The following is a 13382-nucleotide window of genomic DNA, read 5'->3' on the forward strand; positions in this document are numbered from 1 at the left end:
TTGGGTAGACCTAAATGACATCCATCCCTCCCTTATAATCCCCACAGGAATCAATGAATTAATTGGGCTCACTCACAGAGCACGGGTGAGAGGCTACTTACAGGAGCCTAAAGCAACTCCACCAGAAGCCTTTACCCAGTGCAAATGGTGACTACCACATAGCCACATAAATGGATTTCCCCTTCAGTTAATTTCTCCCAAACTATAGACCCTAGAGATCCAAGGCAACATGCAGTTAGGGCAGAAGTGCATGCAAATGACTGTAGAGGGAGTGGCCAGAATCTCAGGCAAGATTCCAGTGATCCCACCCCCTCCTCTGGGGGATACCAACAATGAGTAGGTCCGGTTACATGGCCTCTGGTTAGAAGGCATAGCTGATCTGATGAAGACAGCAGCTGTTTTGTTTGGAGGACCATGTTTTACAACATGCATCTTCATTGATGGTGGGGAAGTTCTGTCACAGAGCAGGCTGTTCTATCCTTCAAGTCCAAAATCTAGTCTGGTGGTTCAACTGGTCAGGGGACTGGACTCATGAGGCAAAGCCACCTACCTCCCCTGGAGTACAGGCAGTTGAGGTGGTCTTGTTTCTGCCTCTCTTGTCTCCCCCACTGTATCTGTCTCTACACTTACCACAAAACTTGACCAAAGCTGCCTACACTCTCCTTGTTCCTTGTGCCTTCCTTGTTCCTCTCCTAAATGAGTGACTTTTCCTGTAGCCCTCTGTCTATCCATTTGCCTTTCTGGGCTTCAAAAGAGGGCAAGACAGATGACTAATTTTCTCAGAGCGCCCACTTAACACAAGTGGCCCCCATCGTGACAGCTGCTGCAAAAGGAGACTCTGGCTGCTGAGAGCGCAGGAATCCTTTCTGTGGTGAAACAGAGAGCTGCCCTAGGAAGGATCACATGATCATCATGGTCACTGTACGCGGAGATCTGTAGAGTTATTGTGTGCATGGTGGCACCTCAAATCCTAGAACTCAGGAATCTGAGAAATGATCACTCTGACTCTAATGCCAGCCCAGGCTCTGTAGTGAGTTCTTGCCCCCAAGGAAAAGAAAAAGAAATAAAGGCTCACGGCTGAGCTGGTGTTTTTATAGCTCTTGACTTTTATCCTGAGAGCAGATGAAAGGCAAATAGTGAGGTGCAGACTGATAACAATAATTTTACTAGTGACTCGAGACTCCATTTTTTTTTTTTTTTTGCTGTTATTCTGCCCTTAGCCTGGATTGGCATGGGCGAAGACTCCCCCACAGCACATGTACTCAAAGGGAGCAACCCTTGCACAGGGACCTCCATTATAGTCTTGGCCTGGCTTCAGGGAGCAGAGGGTCTGTTGGCCCAGGGGCATTGGCACTTCTTGTTAAACATTGACAGTTTTGGGCGGGTGGGGGTGATTTGTTACACTTCCATGTTCTTTATGGAGGAATTGAGACAAGAAGACCTGTGCTCAGTCCCCTGAAGTCTGTTCCAACCCTTGTCTCTCCAGTGACGTCCACCCAGCAACCCTGCCACCAGAACACACCATTGTCTTCCTTGTGCGTCTACTTCCTGAAACACCCCGGGAAGCCTTTGCACTGTGGCAGATGATGGCTGAAGACTTCCAGCCTATCCTCGGGGTTCTTCTGGATGGTGACTGTGGACCCCATATCGCCCTTGGCAGTTGGGAGGGTTGGGGCTGCTGCCTACTTTCTTAACCTCATGGAACATGAGTCCAAGGATGACAAAGCCCCAGACCAAGTTGTGGGTCTCCCCAGGCAGCTGGGCAGGGACGCCCACCATCAGTGAGAACAGATACCCTGGCTATCGCCATGGCTTTGCACTGTGGAGGGGCCCTGCTTGGCCTTGGGTAGGGCCTTTGATCTGTCACTGCTGCCTTCTTCCAACCATTCTCATCTGCTCCGTATCCTCCCTGGCAGCTGGCAGAAAGTCTCTGACTTACTTCAACCATGATTCCAGAGCAGCCTTGCAGGAGATCACCTTTGACCTGCAGGATGCAAAGAAGATTTTCTTTGGAAGCTTCCACAAGGTCCTGGGAACTGCCTGAGCCCCGACCCTCTGGCCTATACCTCCCTGCATGTGGTTGTCTCCTCTACCTTGTTCTGATTGTCCATCCTTAATTTGGGTCAGAGAGCAAACTCTTCTTTTTGGGAGGCTCCTGCAGCAGCTTTCTCTGGGAAGCTAAGGCCCCAATAGGTTCCAGAGTGGGGTCAGACTCACAGGAGTCTTTGCATTGGTCCTCTTAATCTGTTTTGATGTGATCTGGGATGGGAGACTTACTATGGTTTCTGCAGGTACATATAGCTGTAGGCCACTCTAAGATCAGACTTTACGTGGACTGTCGGAAGGTGGCTGAGCGGCCCATTGGGGATGCTGGCAGCCCACCCACAGCTGGTTTCATCACACTAGGGAGGCTAGCCAAGGCCAGAGGGCCACGGAGCAGCTCAGCCACAGTGAGTCTGGGCCTTGTCTCATTGGATGGGTGGGCTCTGCCTATAGGTCCTGACCTTCCCTACTTCTCAGTTCCAGCTCCAGATGTTGCAGATCATGTGCAGCGATACGTGGGCGGACAAGGACAGGTGCTGCGAGCTTCCTGCATTGGTAGGTGGTGGCAAAAAGGCCCTAGACACTGTCCCTTGGCCCCGTGGGAGTGCCACTAAGGCTCTGTAACACAGAGTCCGGGGTAGATGGCCTGTCCTGATCCACTATGCTGAGAGAGACGAAAGCAGGCTTTCTGAATGAGGTATCCAGGGGTCTGATAGGAAAGTCCCACAGGCTTTGGGGGAAGGCCAAGCAACGTCATCTGTTGTTATTATAGCTACCATGTACTGGAACATCCAATTTCCATCAGTGACACCTATGTGTCAGGTAGAAGTCCCTGGTCAGCCCTAGAGAGCAGCTTCTCTATAGGCCCAGGTGGAGGCTCATTCAGGGAGGCTGTGGGACCCTGCTAGGCCTGCTGGGGACTTGGGAGCTTTCCTCACTAGTCCACTGGGATCCCATACTGAGCGGACATGCTAGGAGCCTGGAAGAAGAGTGAGAAAAAGGAGATACCATCATGCCATGGGGTTCATGTGAGTGTCTAGGAAGGGCACCTGAGCCTGCTGCATACACAGGTCCTGGCAGCCCTCACTCCGACCTACCCTACCTCTGGTGATGACCCCAGAGGTCTCCTGGAGTCAGGTGTCCTTTGGCCATGCCGAGTCTTAAATCAGATGAGATCCAGTTAGTGGTTCACTAAGCAAATGATCTCTTTTCTTCCAGAGGGATGGAGAGACATGCCCGGCCTTCCCTTTAGCCTGTACCTACTCATCTGAGACCCCTGGGCCACCAGGGCCCCAAGGCCCTCCAGTGAGTCCGACATCTCCTTCTCTAGGGGTCACCAGCGACTTATGCTGCCATTGGTGGAGGTGGAGTGGTCTATCTATGCCCCTCACCTCAGCCTTCAGGAAACCAGACCCACCAGCAGCCCCCCACAGATGTGCTACACAGAGGACAGGCTTCCTTAGGTTTCCTCCATGAGTATCAGACCTGCCATCCCAGTGTAGCCAGTCCCTCTGCATAGTGGCTGAGATTTTTCTCTCTTAGATGTACCCTCCATCTGCGGGCAGATGTTGGCCTTTCTCTGACAGAATGAGTCCAGGTCCAGCTGGTCTCCAGGACAGCACTGGTGGTGGCTGGTGGGCTATCATGTGGCAAACTACAAGCCACAGCCTGGCAGACAGCTGTGGAAAATGACTGGAAAGGAGTTGGCCAGTACTATGAGCCCTCTACCTTGGGCAGGCCATGGCCTCCTTAGAGGATGTTCACACCTCTTCTGGTCCCCTCTCTCTGCAAGCCCAAGACTCCTGGGCCAGTTTTGTAGAATGGCAATGCTTCCAGAGTCAGTGGTCACAGGACAGGTGTCGAGAGCACTTACTCTACACTTGGTGGTCCACAGGCATCATTGTACATAGGCCCAGGGTGTGATTTCAAATCTGCTTCACTCCATTGGATGCTCAGCAGTGATGAGGAGGGCAGTAAAGACATCTTCAACCTTTGAGGGTCCTGTTCCTCCCAGCAACACAAATAGGCATCCTTGGCTGGAGGAGCTGATGATCAGAGGGAGCTTGAGTGTGACTGTCTTAGTCAGGGTTCTCTTCAGTCACAGAACTTATGGGTAGTCTCTATATAGTAAGAGAACTGGTTGATGACTTACAGTCTGTAGTCTGACTCCCCAACAATGATCAGCAGTGGCTGTGAATGGAAGTTCAAGGATCTAGCAGTGGCTCCATCCCATGAAGCAGGCAGGTAGGCAGGCAGGCAAAAAGAGACTCTTCCTTCTTCCAATGTCCTTATGTAAGTCTCTAGCAGAAGGTGTGTCCCAGATGCTAGGTCTGGGACATGCTTCGTCCCAGGTGACCTTGAACTCAGATCTCTTTGCCTTAAGCTCCTAGGATTCATAGCCACTTTGCTTCAAGATCTCCATACCAAGATCCAGGTCAGAAACTTGTATCTCCCAGCCTCAAGATCAGGATCGAAAGTGAGCCTTCCATTTCTGGATTATAGTTCGTTCCAGATTTAGTCAGGTTGACAACCAGAAATAGACACTACAGTGACTGAGGATTATGATGGAGCTGATACTCAGTCCTGTCTATATTTTTACAGGGCCTCCCTGGAAGGAATGGCACTCCAGGACAGCAGGGACACCCAGGACCCAAGGTAGGTCTGGTGGAGTACAGGAACCATGTGCCTGATCTGGCCTGCAGTGGAAGGACCTCGTACATTCAGAGCACAGGGAAGGGCTCCCCACTGTAGAAAAGCAGGGATCTGTCATCCCAGGGCAATCAGGGATCCTTTTGTGGTCCCCTGTCACTGCTGGACACCTGGCCCTGAACCTGGTGTTCACTGAATATTTGCTCTTCACCCACTCACATGGGCAGGACCACCCACATGGCACAGGTGGGGAAACTGAGGCTTGGGAGGGCCAGTGGGTGTGTCCATACTCTGGGTATGTCAGAGTACGGATGCTTTTTTTTTTTTTTTTTGGAGATGTAAAATTAATATCTGTACCAACTGGGGTGGCTCCAACAGGCCCCACCCCCAAAAATGATTCATTAAAGTTAATCTTGATGAATAGATTGAGTTTATAAGGGATTAGTCAGAGACAAATATAGGCAGCGTTTTGCCCCTCCGTTTGAATCTGGGGAGCACTGCCTAGTCTTAAAGCAGCAGAGATAACCACGGGTTTAGGATGCGTGCCGCGCAGACAAAATCGGGCCGACGCCGGGAGTGTTAACGTTTGTGTTTGCTCCACTCTAACCTTCATCAGGGACTGTGCCGTTCTTAGCAAACACCATCTGACTCGGAAAGGACAGCGCTTTCGCTGTAGTCTGACAGATAAAACAGCTGAACGGCTGGCAGTCTGCTGCCGGATGATTTCTTTCCGGCTGAGGGTGGGAGACGATCTCATTACCTAGAGCAGGGTCTGGCTCTAGGAGGTCCGTGAGTGTGTTGGGATGAGGGTCTTAGTCTGAGGAGTGTGAGGCTGAAGGCAGGGTACTTTGGTAGCAGTACCATCCCGGCAGTGGCCCACAAGGTGCCATCCTTGCCTGGTTCTAGATGGGTAGGCCACAAGCCCACACGTACAGAGTACGAGATGTGCAAGGGGTGGCGGCTTCTGGGTTATGTTCCTCCTGGGCTTGACCCTCACCTCCCTCTTGGCCCTCCAGAGGGTCTGCACAACTGCACCCCCTCACCCTGTCCCGCCCTAACCCTGGCGCAGTGTCTCTTGGGAAGGACTTTGGGCAGAGCTGGCTGAGGTCTTTGTACTGTGGACATGTGTATAGTAGGCAGCCTTCCATGGGTGACGTGCTCAGCCCCCTCTAAAAACACTGCTGTGCTTGCCCCTGCCTTGGCACATTCTGCAGGAGTTCCAGTGTCCTCAGGGCTGGAGTCCTGTGTCCTTTTATGCACAGTGCCAGCTGTGCCCCTCGGAAGCTCAACAATGTGCACCTGCTCTCCTACTCTCCCAGGGTGAGCCAGCTGAGCTCTCCCAGGGTGAGCCAGCTAAGCTCCAGACCACTCCTGGATAACTGGCTGATATAAGGCAGTCTGGTGGGGGAAAATGGGCATAACTATGGATTGTTTTTTTCCTTTGGTTGGTTTGTTTAGGAGAGGGTCTCACTGTGGCCTATACTAGCCCAGAATTCGCTACACTAGCCTGGAAGTCTACCAGAAGCTTCCAGATTTTCTTGTCAGAAGTGTGTCCTCCGGCTCCCTACTATGAGTTTAGTTTGGGGTCATCTGGGCTGCTGAAGTGACTTGTGACTTCCTTGCTATTAGTTTCATGCCCTCTAACCTTATTTGTGACTGGCTTCAATATAGATTTTAAAGGTAATATTTTTTTTTTGACTAGTCTACATCATTGCTCCGTTTCTTCTGGGTTTCAAGTTTCGTAGTCTATTTTAAAAGCCTCCCAAGGTGGGAAAGACAGCAGCAGGTGACGTTGTTTGCCACCAGACCTGACCACATGAATGTGTCTCAGGACCCACACAACCAAAGGACAGTCCTGACACTCTCTAGTCATCCTCTGACCTCCACGTGTGCCCATAAACACTAAACAAACATGTTAAAAACAAAAAGGCTTCTCCTAGCCTGAGAATATAAAGTGGGCGTCCTCTGGCTTCTCTGGGACTTCTGGGCCTTTCAGGCCTGTACACGTTGGTTCATCTCCAGCTCGCTGGTGTGAGGTGGGAAAAGCCATCTCCAATCCTTGAAAACCCAAACTCTAGTCCATCTCCTGTGGATTCAGCCCTCCTAGTCAGTACCACCTTCACCTAGCTGTAACTCCAAACGCACTTTACCCTCCCCATGGGCTTGTCTACTGGGCTCTGAGCCCAGCCTAGCCAAACAGTGCCTGTCCACTGGGCAGTTCCAAGCATCATGAATGACAGTAGACCTACATCTTCAACACGGGCAGACTCAACCCACAGCAGGTTGTGTGTATGTACGAGGGTGCACATCAGAGGACTACTCTATTCTCTTGTCAACCTTTGTGTGAGTTCCAGGGATTGAACTAGTCCCCAGGCTAGTGCAGTAAATGCAGCTCCCCACTGAGCAATCTCGCCAGCCCAGCCCAGTCTGGTTCCCCTTGTGTGTTCACTTTGGACTGTAGGACTCACTTGTCCATTTAGACTGGGAAACACAGTTGGTGTTTTTATTGGGATCAAGTTTAGGTGATAGCCGTACTCAGAAAGAGGTGGTACCCAGCTTTCTTATTTCTCTTACTTGTGATTATTTTTTTTTTTGGTTCTTTTTTTTTTTTGGAGCTGGGGACCGAACCCAGGGCCTTGCGCTTCCTAGGCAAGCGCTCTACCACTGAGCTAAATCCCCAACCCCACTTGTGATTATTTTATTTCTGCATTTTGCAGGTTTACATCAGATCATGTGCACAGTTGCTTTCCCTTCTCCTGCCCAACATTTATAACTCTGGCTTCTTTTTATTTATTTATTTATTTATTTATTTATTTATTTATTTATTTATTTATTTATTTATTTTTTGCCTAGTGGTGTTGGTGAATAGTTAGAGCTCTGTCGAACGGTGCCGTGTGATGTTACAGATGCCTTATCTTTCTTCCCTTTGGCTTCAGAGTAATTCATCAGATGCACAGCTGATTTAGGCACTTAACCAGATACTCATCTTCATGTGATAACAAGATTCCTTTAATCTTAATTTACTTGAAATTTGAAAAACAAACCAAACGGACATTAAATGAATGTATTATTTGTTCAGTGATTATGGACATGACCAGGCAGTTTTCTTCCTGAAGCAACTTGCTGTTAAATTTGCTGGTTCCCCCACATGCTAAGTACTCTTGCGTCATTAGGAAGCCAGCCTGGCGATGGTCCTCGTCACTGTCTCGTACGTGGTGGTGTTCTGCATGCTAGTATTTTATTTATAGCTGTGCATTAATAAGACTGAGCAGTTTGTTATATCGTTGTTTGGAGCACTGATTTGCTAAATCAAAAAAAAAAAGTGTGGAAGTTTCCCCCCCTAATCTCAGTTTAAACATCTGGTGCCATCCATCCTTAGAGCTTGTGAGAACTGAGGTCGGTGTTTGGGGTTTCAGAGCTTAAGGGGCTACCGCTTTCTTCCCCGTGTATCAGCCCACAGATTCCTCCTGGTGATTTCTTTGCACATTTCCTCTCCGAGGCCCTTTGGAATCAGAGCAGAAAAGGGGAACTGGGATTGGGTGGAGGAATTAGCCTCAAATCCTGGATCCATTTTGGCTCATTCATGGCTCTGGATATGTGGCCAGGGGCTGATTATTCCCTGCAGATAAGGTCCCATTGGGATCCATCAGGGTAGGCATAAGGTGTCAGACAGAGTGCCGAGGGCAGGGGATGACTATGAAGGGACAGAGGGTGTACCTTCTCAATCCCTCCTTGTGTCTTCAGGGAGAGCCTGGCCCACCTGGACAAACAGGACCCGAAGGCCCTGGAGGTCAGCAGGGGTCACCAGGGACCCAGGGCCGTGCAGTCCAGGGACCCATGGTAGGTACCGCTCTATACAGGTGTTCTCTCTTGTCCTTCTTCCCCACCTCTCAGTCCATCTTCCCCTCCAGGGGCCACCAGGAGCCAAAGGAGAGAAGGGGGATCACGGCCTCCCGGGCTTGCAGGTAATGTGCAGGGCTGGGGCAGGGTGAGGACATAGGCAGGACCCTCCTTTGCCTATGACATTGGCTCTGCCTGGCGGGCTATCTCTGTTCCCTCACAGGGCCTCTCTGGCCAGCAAGGCATCCCTGGGAAAACTGGCCTACAAGGACCAAAGGTATTGGCTCCAGGCCCAGTGGGTGATGAGTGGGAGAGAGAGGGCCCAGGTAGAGTCTTGGAGACAGAAGCTACAAGGATTGAGGAAGTAGAGAGGCTTCCTTCTCCACCCGAGGCTTCATCTATCTTACTCCCTAAAGCCTGGCTTAGGACAAAAGCTCTCTCAGCCCACACTGAGGGTAAATGCTGTCACCCCGAGGTGGGGTGAAGGGAGGCAGCTACTCTAATCAGAGCTGGGGCAAGCTCCACATCTCACCTTACCAGGGTAGGTCACCTTCTTGGGGTGGATCCTAATGGCATCAAGTTGGTAGAAGAGAATGCCAATGAGGAGAGTCTGTTGGGATGTTGGGGTGGTCACTGTAGAAAGTATGGGCTGATATAAGCTCCCATCTCAATTTCCCTCCTCTGCTCATCAGGGAATGAGAGGACTGGAGGGACCTGCTGGGCTGCCTGGACCACCTGGCCCCAGGGTAGGCTCTGACCAGAATCCCCAAGGCTTCCTGGAACTGGGCAGATCGTTTGGGAGAAAGGCACTGAACATCACCTGCCAGACCACTGTGGAGGAGGGAATTGTTCCTCCTGCAGCCTTCCACAGGGCTCTGCTGGGCATCCGAATGTCTGTACACTGAAGCCTCCCTACCCTACCCCAGAAAAGGCCCTTGCTCCTGGAACAGGTTCCTACGGAAAGGAGGACCAATCACACCGGCACCCTTACTCTACAGATGCCAGGGCTCTTGACTGGCCTCTAGGGTACCTAGACCAGCTGTCGGACTCTAAGCAGCTGGGACATCAAAGGCAGCCTGTGACCTGCAGGAAGCCCAGGGTTTGCTCACCTTGAGAAGACTTTTTTCCCTCAATCCCAGAGGGTCTTCACTGTGAGCTCTGTACCCAGTGAACCTTTGAGAGGGTGCTCCAGGCCAGTAGCTGAGAATCACCAGGATATGCTGCAAGGACATGGTCTGGGTCTGGGGGAATTCCACTGTTTCTGCCAGAGCACCCAGAGCCTAGCAGGGAGCATTTCAGTGCTGGGTGAGGGGCGGATAGTCTACCCTGGATGCAGAGCGAGGGGCGGATAGTCTACCCTGGATGCAGAGCGAGGGGTATCATGCCTGTACTGAGTATTGAACATGGATAAGAATTTGTCCTGGGTGCTGGGAGAGGGTCTGGGAGGGTCTTCCCTGGGTGCTGGATGAAGATTAATGGTCTTCTATAGACACTGGTTTGGGAACAGGACTTGGAACTTGCTAGGGAGGAGGGCAAGGCCTGCAAGCAGCTAGAATTAACCTTGCTGAGCAATGAGACTATAGATATCAAACCAGGGCAGGGGAATAGACTCCTTGGGGCTCAAACTCTGATATCTGCATTTTTTTGCAGGGATTCCAGGGCTTGGCAGGGGCCAGCGGTACCAGTGGAGAGCAAGGGCCCCCAGGAGCTGTGGGTCCCACAGTAAGTACCCCCTCACACACACCTCCAGCAAGGCAGCCAAGCAACAGGGAATGTACAGGCTCAGGATCAGGGCTTCCCTGATTGAAGAGCTGCCTGTTCAGAGCTTCCTGTGGCTTCCATGGGGCACAGAATTGGAAGGAGGCTGCAGCTGACTTATGGGAATCCAGCTCCCTGGAAGGTCACCGTTACCTTCAGTAAAGAGGAATAGGGTGTCAGCAGTTCAGACCCCTGGAGTGGACTCCGTAGCATGGGCACAGCGGAGGGAGAAGCAGGATGATGTGACTTTCTTGGCTCAGCCTGTCTCTGGGCCAAGGGAGGGTCTGTTCTCTAGACAGTGTTTCAGCTGGTTGGGAGCTCTGCCCATGCTTCCCAGTACAAAATGCCAGCCGGGGATAGGGTCTTTGCAGGTGGAGCATTCCCAGCTCCACATGGGACTGTCCCTGCTATGGATGTCCAGCTTCACTTGTTCATTCTGGGCTGGCGCTGAGGGCAAACACTTCTGGAGCTTGGCAGTTGGGTTGGGGCTTTGGCACCACAACCCCTGTGGAGTCGAGCCTGACATAGGTTGCCATGCCTGCGACTCCTTGCCTCTATCCTGACAGCTCTTTCCCTTTAACCTCCTGCTACAGGGTCTACCAGGGTCCAAAGGTGAACGAGGAGAGAAGGTGGGTGAGTCCCATAATCTGGGGATCGGGACTCCCTTGTGGCAACTGCCACGAGTCCCCAAATCATGTCCTCCTTCTAGGGAGAGCCACAGTCCCTTGCCACCATCTTCCAGCTGGTGAGCCAGGCCTGCGAGTCAGCCATACGGAGTGAGTGAAAACCTCCCCTCCGGACCCCACCCCTATTGGTGAGGCTGGGCCCCAACTGATGTCTCCTTCCCCAGCACACGTGATGAAGCTGAATTCCTTCCTTCATGAGAATGCCCGTCCCCCGATGCCCTTCATGGCAGAGACAGCCAAGCTAAGCAGACCCAGAGCTATAGATCCTGGATTACACAACAAGGCTCTACTTCCTGGAGACTGGGGACATATCCTCCACCATGAGGATGAAGGTATCAGGCTTCCTGCTCTTGGAAGGGATTCTAGAGGTAGACAGTGGCTGGTTCCCTGCACACACATGGGTGTTCGTGTGTGCATGTGCGTGCGTGTGCGTGTGTGCATTTGTGTGTATGTGTTTCCTCCTCATCAGCCTCTTTTACCCCAAAGATGTCTTAATGGGCACCTCATTTAGACGTTGCAGAGTCTACTCTGGCTGCTGAACCCACACTAATGGGGCTCAGTTCCTGATGGTCCTGGTACCATAGGCGCTTAGCCTTCAGCCAAGGGTCGAGCCTCACACTCATCCCAAGAGAACCCAGCCTCCCTCTGACAGACAGATCAGAGAAGCTGAAGCTGCTACGTCCCCAGTCCTTGTTTGTCCCCCTTTCTTCTCAGGTGAGCCTGTGGCTATCAGCCACACAAGCAAACCTGTACTGCAGGAGGTGCAGACCCCAGAGCCCCTGGAGTGAACAGGTGAATCTCTGTCATTGTGCCAGCCATGGGGCAAGAAGGAAGGATAGCTGGAGGGGAGATCTGCATGGGCCGAACAGCAAGAGAGTGGGAGAGGGCGCTGTCTCCATCTGAGAAGAGTGGGGTAGAGCTGGTGCTTGTGAAGCTGGTTGTCCTGCAGACCCTGGTTGGGCCTGCGAGTATGAGGAGACACAGGGTGGAGGAGAGGTTTGAGCTGCAGGAGTGTGGGTGCTCACGGATCCTGGGAGGGGGTGCTTACAGAGACTGGACCTCAGGGGTGCATTCCGGTGAGCACCCGGCCAGGTGAGAGCACCCGAGGCCTGAGACAGAGCACTATGGAGGTTCTGAGTTGGTGGACAGAGTGCAGCACCAGATGACCTCTTCCCTATCTCAGGATGTGCTGAGCAAGCTTCCTGTGTACAAACCTGCCTGAGGAGGTGTTTCTAGGTGCAAGTGTGGGGTAGGGTACCACGAACACAGGTGGGGTGTGAGCACAGATAAACTCAGGTGAGCTCTGTGAACACAAGCACAGGTGAGCACAGGTGGCACAGGTGGGTTTAAGTGACACAAGTGGGCACAGGTGAGCACAGTTAAGCACAGGTGGGACAGATGGATTTATATGGCACAGGTGGCATAGGTGGCACAGGTGAGCACCGGTGGGTTCATATGACACAGACGGCGGCACAGGTGGGTGAAACAGTATTGCTCTCAAGTACATGATGGAGCTGGAGGCATACCGGGGCAGACTCAGCAGGCACAGAGGCTCAGGGGTGTGCGTGACAGAAAGTGAGTGGCAGGAGTAGAGAGCTACCTATGGACAAGCTAGAGTCCTGCATTGAGTGCAACCCTATAACTGCTCCTGAGACCAGAGAACAACTCAAGGTTCTGCTCTGTTTCCTGTCATAAGAGCTGGGGTGTGGAGACCTCAGCTTCTTTCACCACACAGGGGAAGCCTGAGCTCAGTGTGTGAGGAGGTTGGGCCGCCGTCTCCTAGACTGCAGTCCAGCAGTGCCTACTCTTCTCTCTCCAGGACCTTCCCTCTGCCACTTCAACTCGCCCCGTCCTTCCCCAGCACCATCATCCATAATTTTGTCTCAACACTGAGAGCAACTGTGCTCTGCAGGGGCAGAGAAGGAAACCCAAAGGAAGACCCTGAAGTGGCAGGAGTCGGAAGGGAGGAGGGTGGGGCTCCTCCTCAAGCCCCTTCTTTATAGCATTTCCAGGTTCAGATAAACTTGTGCTAGCTCATCAGCCTCTGTGAGGTGTCTGATCACTGCTGGGAGCCATCTCCTGCCACTCTCCCCACCTTCTCACTCCAAACCCTCCAGGATTCTTGGGCTTCCTCAAAGCCCAGGCTCCTTCCTCTGGACCTCACCAAGACGCGGCCTGTATGCTGTGCTGGTGTTCTCATCCTTCACCCAAGGCAGCAGACTACCTGATCATTCACTGCTAGTCCCTGCTAACCGCCATCCCACTAAGGCATAAACCTGGGCAGGACTTTCATTTCTAAGGAATCCTTGTCATTCTAAGTGTGAAATCCAGACCCCCTGCCAATTGTAGAGCACAGCAGAGTGTCTGCTATGGCTACCCTGTGCCTTTGCATGTGCTGTCACATCT

General features: G+C 52.1%; 1 protein-coding gene and 1 long non-coding RNA gene across 2 annotated transcripts in view; one reads left to right on the forward strand and one right to left on the reverse strand.

The window, feature by feature from the left end:
• Positions 1-13016, forward strand: part of Col20a1 (collagen type XX alpha 1 chain) — a 32853-nt gene extending 19837 nt beyond the window's left edge. Inside the window, 16 exon segments of the mRNA NM_001427704.1 lie at positions 1487-1629; positions 1917-2026; positions 2292-2450; positions 2521-2598; positions 3262-3348; positions 4645-4698; positions 8437-8532; positions 8604-8657; positions 8756-8809; positions 9225-9278; positions 10183-10254; positions 10884-10919; positions 11000-11066; positions 11141-11308; positions 11691-11768; positions 12796-13016. Of these exon segments, the coding sequence (NP_001414633.1) occupies positions 1487-1629; positions 1917-2026; positions 2292-2450; positions 2521-2598; positions 3262-3348; positions 4645-4698; positions 8437-8532; positions 8604-8657; positions 8756-8809; positions 9225-9278; positions 10183-10254; positions 10884-10919; positions 11000-11066; positions 11141-11308; positions 11691-11764 (1306 nt within the window). The 3' untranslated portion in view covers positions 11765-11768; positions 12796-13016.
• Positions 7684-8647, reverse strand: LOC147995873 (uncharacterized). Its single transcript, XR_015684907.1, has 2 exons — positions 8410-8647; positions 7684-8194 (listed from the first exon to the last, which is right to left on the reverse strand). It is a non-coding gene; the product is annotated as an uncharacterized LOC147995873 (long non-coding RNA).
• Positions 13017-13382: the final 366 nt, after the last annotated feature.

This window comes from Rattus norvegicus, chromosome 3 (assembly GCF_021556685.1).
Source record: "Rattus norvegicus strain SHRSP/BbbUtx chromosome 3, alternate assembly SHRSP_T2T, whole genome shotgun sequence".
In the NCBI taxonomy this organism is placed as follows: domain Eukaryota; kingdom Metazoa; phylum Chordata; class Mammalia; order Rodentia; family Muridae; genus Rattus; species Rattus norvegicus.